The 21,463-nt window shown below is 37.5% G+C and overlaps 1 protein-coding gene across 1 annotated transcript; it reads right to left on the bottom strand.

Annotated features, from left to right (window-relative positions):
• Window positions 1-3,709: 3,709 nt before the first annotated feature.
• LOC109269619 (cytochrome c 2) lies at window positions 3,710-16,659 on the bottom strand. Its single transcript, XM_053901821.1, is given in 4 exon segments — window positions 3,710-3,764; window positions 3,766-3,855; window positions 15,883-16,061; window positions 16,630-16,659. Coding segments are annotated over 4 exon segments (354 nt in total).
• Window positions 16,660-21,463: the final 4,804 nt, after the last annotated feature.

Here is a 21,463-nt window from a genome sequence, read left to right as displayed (position 1 = left end):
AAAAAAATTTAAGAACAAAGCAACTAACAATGTTCCCTGCTTTCTGAAGAGTTCCCTCTGTTCTATCTGAAACATGCAAACAATTGCCAAGTTAACTGATCTAACATTTTTACTTTAATTAAATGAAACCATACTTTATTCTTCCAGATCCTTATCAAGATATATATTAGAACTGTCTCTGCTGAAAGTGATAAATATACATCTTATATAATCATCCAACTACCTGTAATACTTCTCAAATATATTTTTGTTGATATGCGATCAGCATAACATTTCCTTTCTACTGATGTTTCCTGGTTCCTGTTAATGGCCCTATAAAACAAGGATACTTACTTCTTTCAGATTACATAAACATAGTAATCTGTTCTCTAATTAACATGAATCTTTTTTTCTATTGAATCTTTAATTCAAGTTTAGGAGACAATAGCAGACTTCAGTAACCTGACAACCTTAGATGGTTGTAAAGTTCATTATTCTTTCCTTTGCTTTGTCAAGGCACCCCAAATTTAGGTTGGAGAGTACCTAGAGAGTAATTCCCTTTGAGGTTCCTGTTATTCATACGGAGGTATGTTGCACAGATATAGTATCTGTATCAGTTAGGATTTGACCAAGGATTCAGGGCCACCGTGAGTGATGTGAATAAGGGAGTTACTAAAGGAGACCTTACACAATTTGGGAAGAAGCAGAGGAATACAGGTCCAGAAGGGAGCACCTAAAGGATTAGAGCAAAGTCTCTAAGATCACAAAGGAGAGTTGGGGAAGGCTATGGAAGTTTGTGGGCTCTGATTTCATGATGGGCTTACAGTTACTGTAGGTCAGCAGGGCAGATAGTGAGGAAGGAGAGCGGGAGGAAAGTAGGTAGAAGAAGGACAAACTCGGTGAGGCAGTGAGGACAGACTGGTACTGTTTTGTCTATTTCTCATCTATTCCAAACCTTTATTATGTGGATGGCCCAAGGCTCAAACTGAAAGAGATCTGGTAGGAGCTGGGAGAACCTGAGCCACTTGCTGCCCCACCACATGAAGACTGCAGTCAACAGATTAGCGATAAGTATGAGTTGCACCTGGGGCCCTGCAGCGACCTGACAAATGTAAAGGCTTTTGCCTAACTCTGCCCCTTTCCAAATCTCAGGCAGGTTTCTCACATGACCAGCCTTAACCAGCAACCACACCGAGAAGAGAACTCTGGCAAACACAGCTGATAGAGAATAAAATGGCATAGTGCCCAGACATCCCTTCATGTAAACTGACCCTAAGATGGAGTTAAGCCTCTCAAAGACAACATATATTCATTTGATAATAAAGCCTATCATAGTACAGAATTTTAATTACTGCATTTATTTGCAAATTTTCCTCCAAACTTTTTTCTAATACCAGAAACATCACTACCAGCAAAGAGGTATTTATTTTGCTCTTACCAAGATAAACATAAATGTAAAACAACATTCAACATCTTATCACTGTTTGATTTTTTAAATGGAAGAAATCTACTTAATACTTCTCTATTCCCACCGAACTGCCCTTTACCACCTCAGCTCTTCTCATACTATCTTCTTTCTGCTTCTCCTAGGTCAAAAGTATTTAAACTCCAAACATAGGGCCTTCCTTCTTGTTCCTCCCTGCAATGTGGCCTTTTGTCAAAACCACCAAGGCCATCTGTCAGAGTCGTATAAATCTAAGCTATAATTATGAATATGAATTTAAGTTCAGGTCTTTCTTACAGAGTTTTCTGTCCCATATAAATTAAAATATGAAGTATGTCACCAAATTCTATATCCTTGCAAACCCAACTCAGCTCTGAGACTGGTAACGTCCCTAATACACTCTTGGAGTCCCTACAGATGTCTCTGCCCTCATCAAAGAATTTCTCCAGGGAGAGTAACAAGCTCAACTTCGTCTGAAGTCTCCTTGGTCCCCAGGGACACATTCTTCCATACAGTAGTGGCACTGAACTCCCACTTGCCAGAAGCATTAAAATTGGGCCCAAGCACTTAGTTGACTTAATAGAACCTTCTGGAGATCACAGCTTTTTCAATAATGTTCCCCTCACTTTGGGAATTTTCAGGTAGGGTAACTTCTCAATAGAAGCATTTGCTAATAAGTTAACTCATTAACATATTATCCCTATGATATGGTAAAAAGTCACCAGGAATTGGAGCAGAAGATCCAAAGGTTGGTTCTAGCACAAGTCCCAAGGAGAAGGTAAAATCCACCTTTTTTTCCCCTAATGTTTATTTTGAGAGAGAGAGAGAGAGCATGAGCAGGGGAAGAGGCAGAGAGAGAGGGAGACAATCCGAAGCAGGTTCCAGACTCTGAGCTATCAGCACAGAGCCCGATAGGGGGCTCAAACTCATAAACCATGAAATCATGGCAGAAGGTGGATGCTTAACCGACTGAGTCATCCAGGCAGCCCTGAGAAGGTAAAATCCATCTTACAGGAGTGTTGTTGTGAAGTGGAAATTAGAGAATGGATATCCTATTCTCACCCATAATGACCCCTGACCGACTGAGTCCATTACCCACCTTTTTGGTAAGCAAATACCTTCCCTTTCCTGCATTGGGCCCTACATTTGGGTAATGGAGTGTTTATAGGACTGCATAGCCAATTCAGGGGCCACTTCACACCACACCGAGCCACCATTCCCTTGTATACAGGCCCTGTGGTGGACCTGTTCCACCATGACTCATAGCCAATTCCTGTGAGGTGGGAAGCCTTTCCACACTAATGGTGAGGGTTGTCTTTTTTATTCATCCTCTTTCTCAAAAGGGAACATGCTATCCCTCCCTTCAGTCCAGCCTCACATTACTCAGGATTAAAAAGGTACCCTAAAAAGATTAACGCAAACATATTACATGTTATGTGACATAAATGCTTATTAACATAGAACATGCTTTTCTCCTTCTCTCTAGGTTTTATTTTATGTCACACATGGTCAACAATTTGCTTTTTGTTCCAATAATATTCCTAAGATAAGACCAAATATTTGACTTCAATTTCCTTATTTTTTCTTAAAGTTACTTATAATGAAGTTATAGCTATAAATATAATAAAGATATAATAAAAAGCAAACAAATAACCAAACATAGCTTAATGAAAACTAAAGCTAATGTCTGCTACATTTACATTTAAATTATAGAGAAGTAAGTATGTGGAAATTATCTCCATCATCAATAGCAGTTGCTAGGCTTATAAAATATTTTGTGCATGTAGAGACTACTGAAGCACAATAGATTTCAGTTCTCTTCCCTCTCTTCCTCATGCTGGTCTTATCAACATCCCTAGTCTGCAGACAAAAGTCAGTTCTGACTCTGAAGGGCATTTGATCATAGATTACACACAATCAAAAATTTCAACTTTTATTTATTTTTTTTAAATGTTTATTTATTTTTGAGACAGAGAGAGACAGAGCATGAATGGGGGAGGAGCAGAGAGAGAGGGAGACACAGAATCCGAAGCAGGCTCCAGGCTCTGAACTGTCAGCACAGAGCCCAACGCGGGGCTCGAACTCATGGACCATGAGATCGTGACCTGAGCTGAAGTCGGACGCTTAACCGACTGAGCCACCCAGGCGTTCCATCAACTTTTATTTTTAAATGTTAAACTTACTACAGGCTGATCAAAAAAGATCAAATATGACTTCCTTAAACATGCAATATTTGAAACTGGAACTATTGGTTTATAACTGGTATTTTTAAGGTGCAAGAGCATTTCATGAAGATGTTGCCTGTTTCAAATACTGAATAAGATCTTCTCTCTCACTCTTCAAGACCAGCAAAGACCATTTTAGTTCCAGGGATATATTCCTTTGGGTTCTCTAAATATTCTATCAGAGTTTCCTCTCCCCAGATAATACCTACAGAGGTGAAAATAAGTTTTAAGTTTGTGTAGTTAAATTTGTAAGGTTTACTTTCAGATGTGACCCACATATTTGAACAGAAGATTATTCCTGGATTCAATAGGAAAACTATTACAACTGGGAATACTTACAGTTTCTGATCTACAAGAAAATTCCAAAGTTAGTCTTTGGTGTTCAGTCTTAGGGTTCCCTATAGAAATGTAATACTCACATGCTATTTAGCATGGCCTAAGGTACAGGAATAAACTTCCAACCCCAGACATGTTGGACATAAGCAGTACCCTATTCTCCTAGAATCAAAGTTCCTTCTAGAAGAGGCCTTAGAAATTAATCCAACCCCTCATTTTGAAGATGAATAAATGACCCAAAGAGAGAAGAACTTGCCCTAAGATACAGACTATTTAGAGTTAAGAATGGTGACTGCTAACTCATTTTCATGTTTTTTCTTCCAATCATAACAAGTTGCCTCTATCCAAATCTCTATCAAAAACCTATGGTTTCAGGAATCCAGTTTTATAATGAGACTGAAAGGCTGTCTCTTCTTTTTTTCCCTTCTAAAACCAGTCAAAAAGAATATGGACAAAGAGAGACAGAAATACTAACTTCACTTTTGATAAAATTTATCAAACTTAATATAATTAGAAGACTACCAAAAATATAAAACCTGGACGGAGTTAAGAGGACATCTGTCACTAATGATCTCAAAAGAAGAGTTCTCCAAAGTAGGTGGTAAATCCTAAGGGGTAAGTCATAGTCCTCTGACTATGAAGCTGCCTGTGAAAATCTTCCTAAATTCAATTTGACACCACGAAGGGTCAGAGGAGCCAGGATTAAAGAAGAAAACACAGTCTGCCTTTTGATTTCCATTTGCATGGAATATCTTTTTCCAACCCTCCACTTTCAGTCTGTGTATGTCCTTACATTTAAAGTGAGTATCTCTTGGGGCACGTGGGTGGCTCAGTCGGTTGGGCGTCCGACTTTGGCTCAGGTCATGATCTTGCAGTTTGTGAGTTCAAGCCCCGCTTGGGGCCCTGTGCTGACAGCTCAGAGCCTGGAGCCTGCTTCAGATTCTGTGTCTCCCCCTCTCTCTGCCCCTCCCATGTTTATGCTCCGTCTCTCTGTCTCTCAATAATAAATCAATATTTTTTTTAAATGTTTTTAAATAAAGTATCTGTTGTAGGCAACATATAAGTGGGTCTTAATTTTTTTTATCCATTCAGTCACTGTATGCCTTTTGATTGCAGCAGTTGGTTCACTAACATTTGAAGTAACTACTGATTGGCTGCATACTTATTGCCATTCTGTTCATTGTTTTCTGGTTGTTTTTACAGCTCTTCTCTATTCCTTTCTTGTTTGCTCTCTTCCCTTGTAGTTCGATGGCTTTCTTTACTGTTACATTTAGATTCTTTTCTCTTTATTATTTTGTGCATTATTACAGGTTTTTAATTTGTGGTTACCACAAATTCAGACAGAACATTAGATTCACACAGAACAGCTTATGTGTATAGCAGTCTATATTAAGTTGATGGTCCCTTAAGTCTAAACACATTCTAAAAGCATTACATTTTTACTCTCTCCTCCATGTTTTTACATATATGATGTCATATTATTTTTGCTTTGTGTATCTCTTGGCTAGTTTTTGTAGACATAATTGATTTTTACTACTTTTGTGTTTTAAACTCCATACTGGCTTTGCAAGTGATTAATCTACTACCTCAACTATATGTTTCCTTTTACCTCTGAAATTTTTTCCTGTCATAATTTTTAATTATGATATTTTCAATTAAAGAATTCTCTTTAATACTTCTTATAAGGCTTGTTTAGTGCTGATGAACTCCTTTAACTTTTTTTTTTTTTCAGTCAAGTTTGTCTGGGAAACTATCTCTCCTTCTGTTCTGAATGATAACCTTACTGGGTAAAATATTCTTAGTTGTAGGTTTTTTCCTCTCAGCATTTTGAATACATCATGCTACTCCCTTCTGGCCTAAAAAGTTTATGTGGAAAAAAATCAGCTGATAGCTTTATGAGGTTTCCCTTATATGTAACTGTTTTTCTTTTCTTTTGCTGCTTTTAAAATTCTGTTTATCAGCACTTGTCTCCATTTTAATTATTTTGTGTCTTGGTGTGGACCTCCTTGGGTTCATCTTGTTAGGGGCCCTCTGTGCTTCTTGAATCTGGATGTTTGTTTCCTTCCCCAGGTTAGGGAAGTTTTCAGCTATTATTTCTTCAAATAAGTTTTCTACCCCTTTCTCTCTCCTCCTTCTGCAATCCCTATAATGTGAATGTTATTATGCTTGATGATGTTGCAGAGGTTTTTTAACCTATTCTCATTTTTTATTATTCTTTTGCCTTTTTGCTATTCAGCTTAGTGGCTTTCCATCACCCTGTCTTCCAGATGGCTGATAGTTCCTTTGCCTCCTCTAATCTGCTCTTGATTCCCTCTGGTACATTTTTTAAATCTCAATTATTGAATTCTCAGCTCTGCTTCTTTTATGTTTTAAACATCTTTGTTGAAGTTGAAGTTCCTGGAATTAAGCCACTGATTTTCAAAGCCAGATATTATGGGGATTTGTCTTCCAGTTCAAGTCCTCTGTACCAGGAGTGCCTGGTGTGGAGTCTGATCCTCTCACGTCTCTGTGTTTGTGATGTCTCGCCTATTGTGTGCTGGGGGTTTAGTTCCCAATTGTGTTTCCACTCCTCTTAACCTTTTTGATGTGGCCTTCTCTCTATGATTAGCTGTGGAAGGTCTGTTCTGCCAATCTTCAGGTTGTTTTCAGAGTTATTTGCATAGATATAGCTGTTATCTCAGTGTATCCATGGGATGAGGTGAGCTCAGGATCTTCTCACTCTGCCATTTTCCTAAAACTCCCTGGGTTTGACTTTTTAAGATTCCACACATAATTGATATTAAACAGTATTTTTTCCTGTAACTTATTTCATTCAGCATAATGCCTTGAAGGTTCATCTAAGCTTTTGCAAATGGCAGGATTTCCTTCTTTCTCATGGCTGAATATTTCAATGTATATACATTTACCACAATCTTCTTTCTCTATTCATCTGATGATAAATAATTAGGTTGTTAACCAGTATTATTGTGGATAATGCTGCAGTGAATGTGGGGGGCAGATATCTCTTCCAGATCCTATTTCATTTCCTTTGGATACATACCAAGAGATGAGATTACTAGATCATATGGTAGTTCTATTTTTAATCTTTGAGGAATCTCCACACTGTTTTCCATAATGGCTGCACCAATTTATACTTCCACCACCAGTGCACAAGTGTTTCCTGTTCTCCACACCTTTGCCAACACTTGTTATTTCTTGTCTTTTTTGATGATACCAATTCTAACAGGCATGAGGTGATATCTCACTGTGGTTTTCACTTGCATGTCCCTGATAATTAGTGACATTGAACACCTTTTCATGTACCTGTTGTTCATTTATATGCCTTCTTTGGGAAAATGTCTATTCAGTTCCTCTGCCCATTTTTTTATTTGGGTTGTTTGCTTTTTCACTACTGAGTTGCATCAGTTCTTTATAGATTTTGAATATCAACCCCTGCCCATTGTGTGCTGGGGTTTAGTTCCCAATTGTGTACATATAACTTACAAAGACTTTCAGATATATAATTTACAAATATTTTCTTCCATTACATAGGTTGCTGTTCATTTTGTTGACTGTTTCTTTTGCTGTGCAGGAGCTTTTTAGTTTGACGCAGTCCCACTTAATGATTATTGTTCTTGTTGTTTGTGCTTTTGGTGTCATATCCAAAAGATCATTACAAAGATCAATGCCAAGAAGATTTTTCCTGGAGCACCTGGGTGGCTCAGTTGGTTAGGCATCCGACATCGGCTCAGGTCATGATCTCACGGTTTGTGGGTGCAAGCCCCGCATTGGGCTCTGTGCTGACAGCTCAGAGCCTGGAGCCTACTTCAGATCCTATGTCTCCCTCTCTCTCTGCTCCTCCCCCACTCATGCTTGCTCTCCCTCCCTCTCTCTCTCTCTCTCTCTCTCTCTCAAAAATAAATAAAGCTTTAAAAAATTTTTTAAAAATAAGATGTTTTCTTCTAGGAGTTTTATAATTTCAAGACTTAAATTTAATTAAGTCTTTTACCCATTTCAAGTTAATTTTTATAAGTGGTATAATATAGGAATCCAATTTCATTCTGCTACTTATTATTCTTATGTAACCAGTAAAACAAATAGCAATATTATATCCCCAAATAAGTCACAAATATTACTTAACTGATCTGACTTAGGGAAATTTTATTTCTAATTCTTAAATAATGTTAAAGCCAAACCTTCTATGCAGCTTTTAATCTTTCACAACAATCTATAATAAGAGATATATTTGTAGTAAGTTTTAATATTATTTGTAATCAATGCTAACAAGCAATAAAATTGGCAGCTAGAGGAATAAATGTTAGGTTATAACTAGTCTACAAGTTAGGACTCAAAAGTTGAGTGCTCTTATAATGTGATAATAAAATAATAAAATGACACTATAGGAAGATGTTACTTTAAAAACTAAAGAACCACATTCAAATAATAAATCTAAGTTTCAGACTTATTTATTCAACAGTCTATCAATGAGAAATCCTATTGCAATAAATGCAATTCAACTCTGACACTTATTGCCTGGAATGAAAACTGACTCCAGAGTCCCCAGCAATTCTGCCCTCACTTCACATACCAGGTGCAAGTTTGGGGTCCCAGGCCACCCAAAATTCTAATCAACTGGCTATAAATTAGAGGGTTCTCAGGATCCTCTCAAGTTTGATAACTTGCTAGAACAATTTTCCAGAACTCAGGAAAACGCTATACTTTTAATTACAGGTTTAACATAAAGGATGCAAATCAGGACCAGCAAGATAAAGAGATCCATATAATGAAGTCTGGGAAAGTCTCAAACACAGAGTTTCTGGGTCCTGTCCCTAGAGAATCAAGACTCATCACTCTTCTACTACACTGATATGCTCACCAATCAGGAACCTCAACCAGAGCTTCCAATTAAAGTGTCCAGAGCTTTTATGGGGGTTTTATTATGTAAGAATACCTATTGAGGGGTGCTTAAGCAGCTTGGTCAGTTAAGTGTCCAACTCCTGATTTCATGATCTCATGGTTTGTGGGATTAAGCTCCAGATCAGGCTCCACTCTGACAGTGCAGGGCCTACTTGGGATTCTCTCTCCCTCTCTCTCTCCCATGCTCACACTCTCTCCCTCTCTCTCTTAAAATAAATAAACATTTAAAAAAAAACAAAGAATACCTAGTGAAACATTAGCCATGCGACAGAACTCAATTTGCAGCAACTATCCCCTAACCCTGGAAGTTGGACTGATATCACCTAGCCCAAAGCTCCAACTCTCTAATCACATAGCTGGTCTTTCAAGCTTGGCCACCCCCATCCAGAAACTATCCAGGAGCCTACCATAAGTCCCCTCATTAGCATAAACTCAGGTGGTGGTCCCAGGGCCCAAACTTGCATAAAAGAAACACTCCTATCACTTGGGAAATTCTAAGGTTTTCAGATTCCCATCTAGGAACCTGGAACAAAGACCAGACAAATTCTTTATTATAGAATACCTATTAACCAGTATTTTTGCACACACAAACACAATGACATTGTGTTAAAAACAATTACAATGATGTTTAAAAAGATTCTAAAGCACCCTTGACCAAAGATTAAGTTTTATTGTATTTTGTTTTAATATAAATTTTTATCATTATCTATGTATTTATTTTATATGTATATATGGGTGTTCTCTGGATAAAGATACGCTGAGGTCCTAACCCCTACTACCTCAGAATATGGCTTTGTTTGGAAATACGGTCACTGCAGCTGTGATTAGGTAACTTGAAATGAGGTCATACTGCAGTAGGATGAGCTCCCAACCTAATATGATTGGTATCCTTATAAGATAGCCACGTGAAGACAGAGACACACAGGGATCATGAAACGACAGACATTGGAGTTACGCAGCTATAGACCCAAAACACCAAGATAAATGACAAATTACCAGAAACTAGGAAGAAACAAGGAAGGATTGTCTTACAGGTTTCAGAGAGAGTATGGCCCTGCAAACATTTTGTACTTCTAGCCTTTTGATTTTGTACTTTTGATTTTGTACTTCTAGCCTCCAGAACTGTGAGAACATAAGTTTCTGCTATTTTAAGCCACCCAATTTATGGTACTTTGGTACAGCAGCCCTAAGAATCCAATATAGTCCTCAAGTGTTTACATATATTCTCCACCCCACTTTACCCTGGTTTGCTTGGAAACCCAAGAGAAGTCTGGGACCAAGGGTTTTGCTAGCTCTCCATCCTACTAAACTGTATTGTTCCCAACATTTCAGAAAGACAAAAAAAAATCTTATTTTCACCAAAAAAGCTGTGAAAACCCTGCATGTGCTAATTTTGTTTTAACCAAACCATTTGAGTATCCACAGGTCCCTTTTCCCAATATTCTAAATAACAAAAATTTCACTGTATCTCACCTATCTGCAGTGTAAGCACCTGACAATTAGCTTTTTTGACTATAATATAAATGCCTGACATTAAACTTTTGTTTACCATGGCATCCACTTCAAAAACATCCAGTTTGAGTAAACACATTGCCAGTTACGTGAGTACATAAACAGCCAGGGTCCTCTACCCATGAAGTTAACCCCCCTTTTTAGAAAGCTCTGGTAGACTTAGATAACTACATTTGAGGACTGCTTGTTTTCCCCTTCCCATGCTTTAATTCCCACCCTTATGTTTTAAATTCACCAATAAAGAGTGAACCTGCAAAACCCTAGGCACCCCACCCTTGACTCCAATAAAAGCAGAACGCTAGACCTGCTCACTAGCTTGCTCTCTCTCTGTTTCTCTCGCGTGCTCTCTCTCCTCTCAACCTCACTGGGTGGTCCCAGGCATGCCATCTAACCTCCAGGAGTTGTGAGTAATAAATCTTGTCTTTTCAAAGTTCCCTGATAGTTGCTGATGAGGTGTGTCTTGCCATCATAATAAGAACCACAAGGCCTGGTCCAGCCACATCACCAACTTTGGTTGGGGAGATGTCTGTAGGGGCTCACTACAAGTAGTATGGGCCCAGGTGAGTGTCCCCAGGCATTTCTAGTCAATAACATCACTATAGATAGGCTAAGACCAACCCAAGACACTATCTTACTAGAAATATTAACACAGGTTAAAATAAGCAGAATCCCTCTTTTGACAAAATGAAGCTATTACATGTGCACTCAAACAAAAAACATTGTGCACAAAATGCCAACTCCTCTTTTTAAACCCTTCTCCTACAATATAGTCCACAAAACTCAAATAAGCACAATACAAGCACTATAAAACCGATTAAGAAATTTTAAAATACCAAATTCAAATCATGTATGAAGAGTACTTACAGTTGCAATAATCTGTATTTTAAACTTCTCCAAACACCAAAGCCAGACAAAGACACCACAAGAAAACTACAAACCAGTAACTCTTGTCACTAATGCAAAAATCCTCAACAAAATACTAGCAAACTAAATCCAACTCACATTAAAAGAATTATACACTATGGCCAAATGGGATTTATCCCAGGAATGCAAGGATGATTCAATATAAGAAAATCAATTACCTTAGCATAACACATTAATAGAGCAAAAGGAAAAAGAATAGATGATTGTTTCAATACCTGCAGAAAAAAAAATTGACAAATTCTAATATTCTTTCATGACATAAACACTCTGTAAACTAAGAATAAAAGATAAGTTGCCTAACATGAAAACAGGGATTTTTGGAAACCCCCAGATAATATCATACCCAAGGTGAAAAGCTAAAAACTTTCCCTCTAAGATCAGGAACATTTTTACCAGTTCTACTCAGAATTCCACTAGAAGTCCTAGCCTGATCAATTAGGGAATAATAAGAAATGACAGCCATCCAAATTGGAAAGGAAGAAGTAAAACCACTTCTATTCACAGGTGATATGATTCTAAATATAGAAAATCCCAAAGGAGCCACAAAAATCTACTGGACTAACAAATTCAGCAAAGCAGGGTGCAAGGTCAACATACAAAGGTCAGTTGTGTTTTATATACAAGCAATGAACAATCCAAAAAGAAAATTAAGAAAACAATGTTATTTATAATAGTTTCTAAAATAATAAAATACTTAGGAAAAATTTAACCCAGGAAGTGAAAGACTCATACACTGAAAATTACAAAACATTGCTTAAAGAAATGAAAAGAGACCTAAATAAATGGAAAGTCATCCCATGTTCATACATTGGAACATTAGTGTTGCTAAAATGGCAATACCCCCAAAACAATCTATAGATACAATGCAATCTCTATCAAAAATTCCAAAATTTTTGCAGAAATGAGGAAGGTGATCCGCAAATTCACAGAATTGCAAAAGGCCCTGAACGGTTAAAATAATATCAAAAAAGAAAAACACAGCTGGAGGGCTCCACACTTCCTAATTTCAAAACTTACTACAAAACTACAGTAATAAAAATAGAATTGAATATGCGGCAGCAAGCCCCAACATATATGGCCAGTCTGTTTTTCAACAAGGGTATCAAGACCACTCAACTGGGAAATAATCATCTTTCAAGAAATGGAGTTGGGATAACTAGATAACCACATGAAAAAGAATGAAATTGAACTATTTCCTCACTATCAAAAATCAAATGAATATGGGTCAACATCTAAATATAAGAGCCAAAACTATAAAAGTATTTGAAGAATACACAAGGGTAAATCTTTAGTAGGACCTTAGATTTGGTGATAGATTCGTAGATTTGGTACCAAGAAAATACCAACAAAAAAATAGATAAATGGACTTTATGCAAATTAAAAACTTCTGTGCGTCAAAGGACCTTATCAACCAAATGAAAACAAACTACAGAATAAAAGAAAATATTTGAAAATCTCCTATTCGATGAGGGTTTAGTGTCAGGAATACATAAAGAACTCTTACAAGAAAAAAGACAAACAGGGGCGCCTGGGTGGCTCAGTCGGTTAGACGTCCGACTTCGGCCCAGGTCACGATCTCACAGTCTGTGAGTTCGAGCCCCGCGTCGGGCTCTGGGCTGATGGCTCAGAGCCTGGAGCCTGCTTCTGATTCTGTGTCTCCCTCTCTCTCTGCCCCTCCCCCGTTCATGCTCTGTCTCACTCTGTCTCAAAAATAAATAAACGTTAAAAAAAAAAAAAAAAAAAGACAAACACTTCAAATAAAAAATAGGCAGAGGACATGAATACACATTTTTCCAAATATACAAATGGCCAACAAGTTGTTAAACAGAAAAATTTCAACTGAGTGAATTTAAGGATCAAATTGGCTTTATTCAATGATTTATGAATCAGGCAGCATGTAGAAAGGAGTTCAAAGGGCAACAGAAAGAGAAAGGTTTTTAAAGGCAGGAAAAGGAGGTCATAACAACAACAAGGAAGAATTATTTCAGGAAAGGTCACCTCCTTTTGGGGAACAAACCAGGTGGATTACCTTACCAGTGCCCACCAGGAAATTCCAGACTAACTGGTTGAGATTACATTCCTGGCAAAGGTTGAAACTACAATTAGGTTAGGTACTAAGCCATGGTTTGGTGTCCTGTGCCTACCACAAGTGACTCCATTTTGGGTCTGTGGTTTTCTTTTTAACAAAGCACGTTAACACATGTTCAACATCATCATTCATTAACAAAATGGAAAGCAAAATTGTGAGATACCACTTCACACCCACTAGGATGGCAATTTTATTTATTTATTTTTTTACATTTTACTTATTTTTGATAGAGAGAGACAGAGCACAGTGGGGAGGGGTAGAGAGAGATGGAGACTCAGAATCCAAAGCAGGCTCCAGGCTCCAAGCTGTCAGCACAGAGCCCGACGTGGGGCTCGAACTCACAAACCACAAGATCATGACCTGAGCCAAGTTGAAAGCTTAACCAAGTGAGCCACCCAGGTGCCCCTAAGATGACAATTTTAAAAAGAAAAGAAAAGAACAAGCATTGGAGAGGATATAGAGAAACAGGAATTCTACATTACTGATGGGAATGTAAAATGGCAAGGCTACTGTGGAAAACAATTTGGTATTTCCTCAAAAAGTTAAATATAGATTTAACAAATGACCCACCATATACATATACATATACATATACATATACATATACATATACATATACAAAAGAACTGAAAACAGGGACTCAAACAAATGCTTATTCACAAATATTCATAGCAACACTATCACAAGAGGCAAAAGGTGGAAACAATCCAAATATTCATCAACTGATACATGGATAAACAAATTGTGATATATACATTCAATGGAATATGATTAGCCACAGAAAGGAACGAAGCACTGATACATGCTACAACTTCAGTGAACCTTGAAAACATGCCAAGTGAAAGAAGCCAGATACAAAAGCTCATATTTTATGATTTCTTTTTTAAGACTATGTAGGCAAATCCATACAAATAGGAGGCAGATTAGAGGTTGATTAAGGGTAGGAGAAAATGGGGAGTGATTAATGGGTACAGGAGCTCTTCTGGAGTAATGAAAAAGTTTTGAAACTACAAGGAGGTGTTGATTACACAATATTGTGATACCCTAAATGTTACTGACTTGTACACTTTAAAATAGCTAATGTTGGGGTGTCTCGTGACTCAGTCAGTTAAGTGTCTGACTTTGGCTCAGGTCATGATCTCGCAGTTTGTAAGTTTGAGCCCTGCATCTGGCTCACTGCTATCAGCACAGAGCCCACCTTGGATCCTCTGTCTCCCTCTCTCTCTGTCCCTCCCCACTCATGTTCTCTCTCTCCCTCTCTCGCAAAAAATAAACAAACATAAATAAATTAATTAATTAAAAGACTAATGTTGGGGCACCTGGGTGGCTCAGTTGGTTGAGGATTTGACTCTTGATGTTGGCTAAGGTCGTGATCCCATGGTCATGGGATTGAGCCTGGGGTCAGGCTCTGTGCTGAGCGTGGAGCCTGCTTAAGATTCTCTCTCTCACCTTCTGCCCCTCTCCCTGACTTGTGCAAGCTCTCTCTAAAATAAAAGTAAATAAATTTTAAAAATGGTTAATGCTATGAGGTGTGAATTTCACCTCAATAAAAAGAATAAAAAGAAACAAAAACAAAATAAAATAAAAACCTTTCCTAGCAGTAGTGTTGTACTGATCTGAAATTTGGGCCAGTAAGAAATGCAAGCCTCCAAGAACAATTCAAAATAGAGTTACAGTCTATTTTGAGTTGTACCCTATTTTTGAGGTAAATGTTAATGATATGTATGTATGTACACATATATCTGGGAATAACAAATTTCTTTGCAAAGATATTATAGTCTTTTCTAACCATTTTCAATTTTAACCCTAAAATGCTTTCTCATGTTAACTGCCATCCACCCACCTTCCACCAACAAAGAAATCACGGAATATACTTTTTCAAACTATTTTATAACATCCTCCCACTACTACAAATAGAAATCACTACTACAAATAGAAAACTACCATTATGCCATTAAAATATGGTTTGATCTTTTTAATTTAGCTCATGCTTTTCAACATGGAGGTACTGCATAAAATGAAATACCTTGTATAGGTAAAAACCTGTGTGATCAAAAAGAAACCAGGTATCTAAACATAGATCTTATGATATAAACCAGTATTTCAGTAATATAAACATGATGATTTTTTTTTTTTATTTATTTTTTTTTTTAAATTTTTTTTTCAACGTTTTTTATTTTATTTTTGGGACAGAGAGAGACAGAGCATGAACGGGGGAGGGGCAGAGAGAGAGGGAGACACAGAATCGGAAACAGGCTCCAGGCTCCGAGCCATCAGCCCAGAGCCTGACGCGGGGCTCGAACTCACAGACCGCGAGATCGTGACCTGGCTGAAGTCGGACGCTTAACCGACTGCGCCACCCAGGCGCCCCGATGATTTTATTTTTAATGCAGCAAACTAGAGAATTATATCAAATCATGTCTTTTCTCTTTGCTACAAAGTTTCTAGTTCTCTCCCACAACTGCCTAGTTTTGATCTTTGTTTTTGTTAGCATCGGAAAAGAAAATCCTGGTGCTTGTCCTGTTTTTCGTCCAGGGCCAGAAAGGCCCCAGAGATTTGGACCAGTCTTGTGTTTTCCACCTTTTTCCACTGTGTGGCACTGAGCACATTTCTGAATAAAGATCTTCTCACCTGCTTTAGCATCTCCCCTTCTATCCTGCAATGAAACATTAAACCACACACCAACGCGTGTGTGTGTGTATATATATATATATATCAGATTTGCAAAACTGGGAAAAAAAATTCCACCATTTTAAAATGAATACTAATTATATTAAAAAAGGTAATTTAAAGTATGCATCCTTTAAAGTCTGACTGCTCAAAACCAAATATACTGTAGCACCTAATTTTATAAAGACATCATCTCATGTAACAGGTTTATTTTAAATTTCTAGCTATAGCTACTTCAGGAACTTATACTATGGTATAAGCCTGGTTTTACTTCAGCCTTCACACAACTATAGTGATTTATCTAGGTCAATTATATTCTATTTTTAATTTTCACTTCCAAAAAGGGCATGTGCAAAACATGATGCAAAGCATATATTTCTAATTTGGTATCCCCTCATTTAAAAATAAGGATAGAACAAAGTGGAAAGGTGTTTAATTGTGATATTATAAGCACTTATATGCCTGCAATAATAGATAAAACTGTAAAATTAAAAATCATACAGAAAAGAATGAGGCCACAGCAGGCTATACGTAACACATAATTTCTCATTTACTTTACTTTCAGCTATAAACACATCTACCATGTTAGACCAAGCATTATCTCAAAGCAATCAAGTAATATTGAGTTCAGTCAGCATTTGTATGTGTTCAACACCAATGCAGTGCAAAATATACAGTTGTAAATAGGGAAGATTTTATTTTATTATACAGTGATAGACACATACAATAAAATTTGTACAAAGATATTTTGGTTAAAAGTACCCAAAACTTTGTTGCATAACTAAATAAATGCCTCCTCTAACTACAATTATGTAAAAATTGAAATAATTTCAACTTGGAAAAAATATGGAGAGGAGCCAAGATGGCAGAACAGCATGGAAGTTTTTTGTGTGTCTCGCATCCATGAAATACAGCCAGACCAACACTAAACCATCCTACACACCTAGAAAACTGATTGGAGGATTAACACAACAATCTGCACAACCTGAACCACAGAATTCAGCAGGAATTCACCCCAAAAGAAAGAGCACGAAGAAACGACAGCCAAGGATTTAACCAACACAGATACAAGCAAGATGTCTGAACCAGAATTTAGAACCACGATAAGAATACTAGCTGGAGTTGAAAATAGATTAGAATCCCTTTCTGCAGAGATAAAAGAAGTAAAAAATAGCCAGAATGAAATTAAAAATGCTATAACTGAGCTGCAATCACGGATGGATGCAGCGGTGGCAAGGATCAATGAGGCAGAACAGAGAATCAGTGATATAGAGGACAAACTTACAGAGAATAATGAAGCAGAAAAAAAGAGGGAGATTAAGGCAGAAGAGCACAACTTAAGTATTAGAGAAATCAGTGACTCATTAAAAAGGAACATCAGAATCATAGGGGTCCCAGAAGAGAAAGAGAAAAGGATAGGGGTAGAAGGGTCATGTGAGCAAATCATAGTGGAAAACTCCTAACCCGGGGAAAGACACAGACATCAAAATCCAGGAAGCACAGAGGACCCCCATTAGATTCAACAAAAACCTACCATCAACAAGGCATATCATAGTCAAATTCACAAAATACTCAGGCAAGGAGAGAATCATGAAAGCAGCAAGGGAAAAAAAGTCCCTAACATACAAGGGAAGACAGATCAGGTTTGCAGCAGACCTATCCACAGAAACTTGGCAGACCAGAAAGGAGTGGCAGGATATATTCAGTGTGTTGAATCAGAAAAACATGCAGCCAAGAATTCTTTATCCAGCAAGGCTGTCATTCAAAATAGCAGGAGAGGGGCACCTGGGTGGCTCAGTCGGTTAAGCGTCCGACTTCAGCTCAGGTCACGATCTCGCGGTCCGTGGGTTCGAGCCCCACGTCAGGCTCTGGGCTGATGGCTCAGAGCCTGGAGCCTGCTTCCGATTCTGTGTCTCCCTCTCTCTCTGCCCCTCCCCCGTTCATGCTCTGTCTCTCTCTGTCTCAAAAATAAATAAACGTTAAAAAAAAATTAAAAAAAAAAAAACAAAAAAACAAAAAAACAACAACAAAAAAAAACAAAATAGCAGGAGAGATAAAAAGTTTTCCAGACAAACAAAAATTAAAGGAGTTTGTGACCACTAAACCAGCCCTACAAGAAATTTTAAGAGAGACTCTCTGAGGAGAAAAGATGAAAATACGTATATATAAATAAAAAAATACCAAAAGCAACAAAGATTAGAAAGGACCAGAGAACCCACCAGAAACTCCAACTCTACAAGCATCATAATAGCAATAAATTCATATCTTTCAGTACTCACTCTAAACATCAATGGACTCAATGCTCCAATCAAAAGACATAGGGTAACAGAATGGATAAGAAAGAGACCCACTTTAGACCTAAAGACACCTTCAGATTGAAAATAAGGGGATGGAGAACCATCTATCATGCTAATGGTCAACAAAAGAAAGCCGGAGTAGCCATACTTACATCAGACAATCTAGACTTTAAAATAAATACTGTATCCAGAGATGCAGAAGCGCATTATATCATAATCAAGGGGTCTATAGACCAAGAAGACCTAACAATTGTAAAATTTATGTGCCAAATGTGGAAGCACCCAAATATATAAATCAATTAATCACAAACATAAAGAAACTCATAGATAGTAATACCATAATAGTAGAAGACTTCAACACCCCACTCACAGCAATGGACAGATCATCTAATCAAAAAGTCAACAAGGAAACAATGGCTTTGAATGACACACTGGACCAGATGGACTTAACAGATATATTCAGAACATTTCATCCTAAAGCAGCAGAATATACATTCTTCTCCAGTGCACATGGAATGTTCTCCAGAATAGACCATATACTGGGACACAAATCAGCCCTAAGTAAGTACAAAAAGATCGAGATCATACCGTGCATATTTTCAGACCACAACGCTATGAAACTCGAAATCAACCACAAGAAAAAATTTGGAAAGGTAACAAATACTTAGAGACTGAAGAACATCCTACTAAAGAATGAATGGGCTAACCAAAAAGTTAAAGAGGAAATTAAAAAGTATATGGAAGTCAATGAAAATGATAACACCACAACCCAAAACATCTGGGACGCAGCAAAGGAGGTCGTAAGAAGAAACCATATAGCAATCCAGGCCTTCCTAAAGAAAGAAGAAAGATCTCTGGTGCACAACCTAACCTTAAACCTTAAGGAGCTGGAAAAAGAACAGCAAATAAAACCCAAAACCAGCAGAAGACAGGAAATAATAAAGATAAGAGCAGAAATTAACACTATCGAAACCAAAAAAAACCCAGTAGAACAGATCAATGAAAGAACCAGAAGCTGGTTCTTTGGAAGAATTAACAAAATTGATAAACCACTAGCCAGCTTGATCAAAAAGAAAAAGGAAAGGACCCAAATAAATAAAATCAAGAATGAAAGAAGAGAGATCACAACCAACACAGCAGAAATAAAAACAATAATAAGACAATATTATGAGCAATTATATGCCAATAAAATGGGTAATCTGGTAGAAATGGACAAATTCCGAGAAACATATACACTACCAAAACTGAAACAGGAAGAAATAGAAAATTTGAACAGACCCATAACCAGTAAGGAAATCGAATTAATTATCAAAAATCTCCCAAAAAACAAGAGTCCAGGGCCAGATGGCTTTCCAGGGGAATTCTACCAAACATTTAAGGAAGAGTTAACACCTATTCTCTTGAAACTGTTCCAAAAAATAGGAATGGAAGGAAAACTTCCAAACTCTTTCTATGAAGCCAGCATTACCTTGGTTCCAAAACCAGACAGAGACCCCACTAAAAAGGAGAACTATAGGCCAATTTCCCAGATGAACATGGATGCAAAAATCCTCAAGATATTAGCCAACCAGATCCAACAATAAATTAAAAAAACTATTCACCACAACCAAGTGGGATTTATACCTGGGATGCAGGGCTGGTTCAATATCTGCGAAACAATTAATGTGATTCATCACATCAATAAAAGAAAGGACAAGAACCATATGATCCTCTCAATAGATGCAGAGAAAGCATTTGACAAAATACAGCATCCTTTCATGATAAAAACCCTCAAGAAAGTAGGGATAGAAGGAGCATACCTCAAGATCATAAAAGCCATATATGAATGACCCAACGCTAATATCCTCCTCAATGGGGAAAAACTGAGAGCTTTCCCCCTAAGGTCAGGAACAAGACAGGGATGTCCACTCTCGCCACTGCTATTCAACACCATATTGGAAGTCTTAGCCTCTGCAATCAGACAACACAAAGAAATAAAAGGCATCCAAATCAGCCAGGAGGAGGTCAAACCTTCACTTTTTGCAGATGATATGATACTCTATATGGAAAATCCAAAAGATTCCACCAAAAAACTGCTAGAACTGATTCATGAATCCAGCAAAGTTGCAGGATATAAAATCAACGCACAGAAATCAGCTGCACTCCTATACACCAACCATGAAGTGACAGAAAGAAATCAAGGAACTGATCCCATTTACAGTTGCACCAAAAACCATAAAATACCTAGGAATAAATCTAACCAAAGAGGTGAAAAATCTATACACTGAAAACTACAGAAAGCTTATGAAAGAAATTGAAGAAGACACAAAAAAATGGAAAAAGATTCCATGCTCCTGGATAGGAAGAACAAATATTGTTAAAATGTCGATACTACCCAAAGCAATCTACATATTCAATGCAATACCTATCAAAGTAACACCAGCATTCTTCACAGAGCTAGAACAAATAATCCTAAAATTTGTTTGGAACCAGAAAAGACCCCCGAAGAGCCAAAGCGATCTTGAAAAAGAAAACCAAAGCAGGAGGCATCACAATCCCAGACTTCAAGCTATACTACAAAGCTGTAATCATCAAGACAGTAGGGTACTGGCACAAGAACAGACACTCAGATCAATGAAACAGAATAGAGAACCCAGAAACGGACCCACAAACGTATGGCCAACTAATCTTTAACAAAGCAGGAAAGAATATCCAATGGGATAAAGACAGTCTCTTCAGCAAGTGGTGCTGGGAAAATTGGACAGCGACATGCAGAAAAATGAACCTGGACCATTTTCTTACACCATACACAAAAATAAACTGAAAATGGATGAAAGACCTTAATGTAAGACAGGAAGCCATCAAAATCCTTGAGGAGAAAGCAGGCAAAACCTCTTTGATCTTGGCCACAGCAACTTCCTACTCAACATGTCTTCAGAGGCAAGGGAAAGAAAAGCAAAAATGAACTACTGGGACCTCATCAAAATAAAAAGCTTTTGTACAGCTAAGGAAACAATCAGCAAAACTAAAAGGCAACCAACAGAATGGGAGAAGATATTTGCAAATGACATATTAAATAAAGCGTTAGTATCCAAAATCTATAAAGAACTTA

The sequence above is a fragment of the Panthera pardus genome, unplaced genomic scaffold (assembly GCF_024362965.1).
Source record: "Panthera pardus isolate Hobbes unplaced genomic scaffold, ASM2436296v1 HiC_scaffold_10, whole genome shotgun sequence".
Classification (NCBI taxonomy): Eukaryota; Metazoa; Chordata; class Mammalia; order Carnivora; family Felidae; genus Panthera; species Panthera pardus.
Note: the sequence above shows the minus strand (reverse complement) of the source record. Positions and strands in the feature narration are given on the sequence as shown.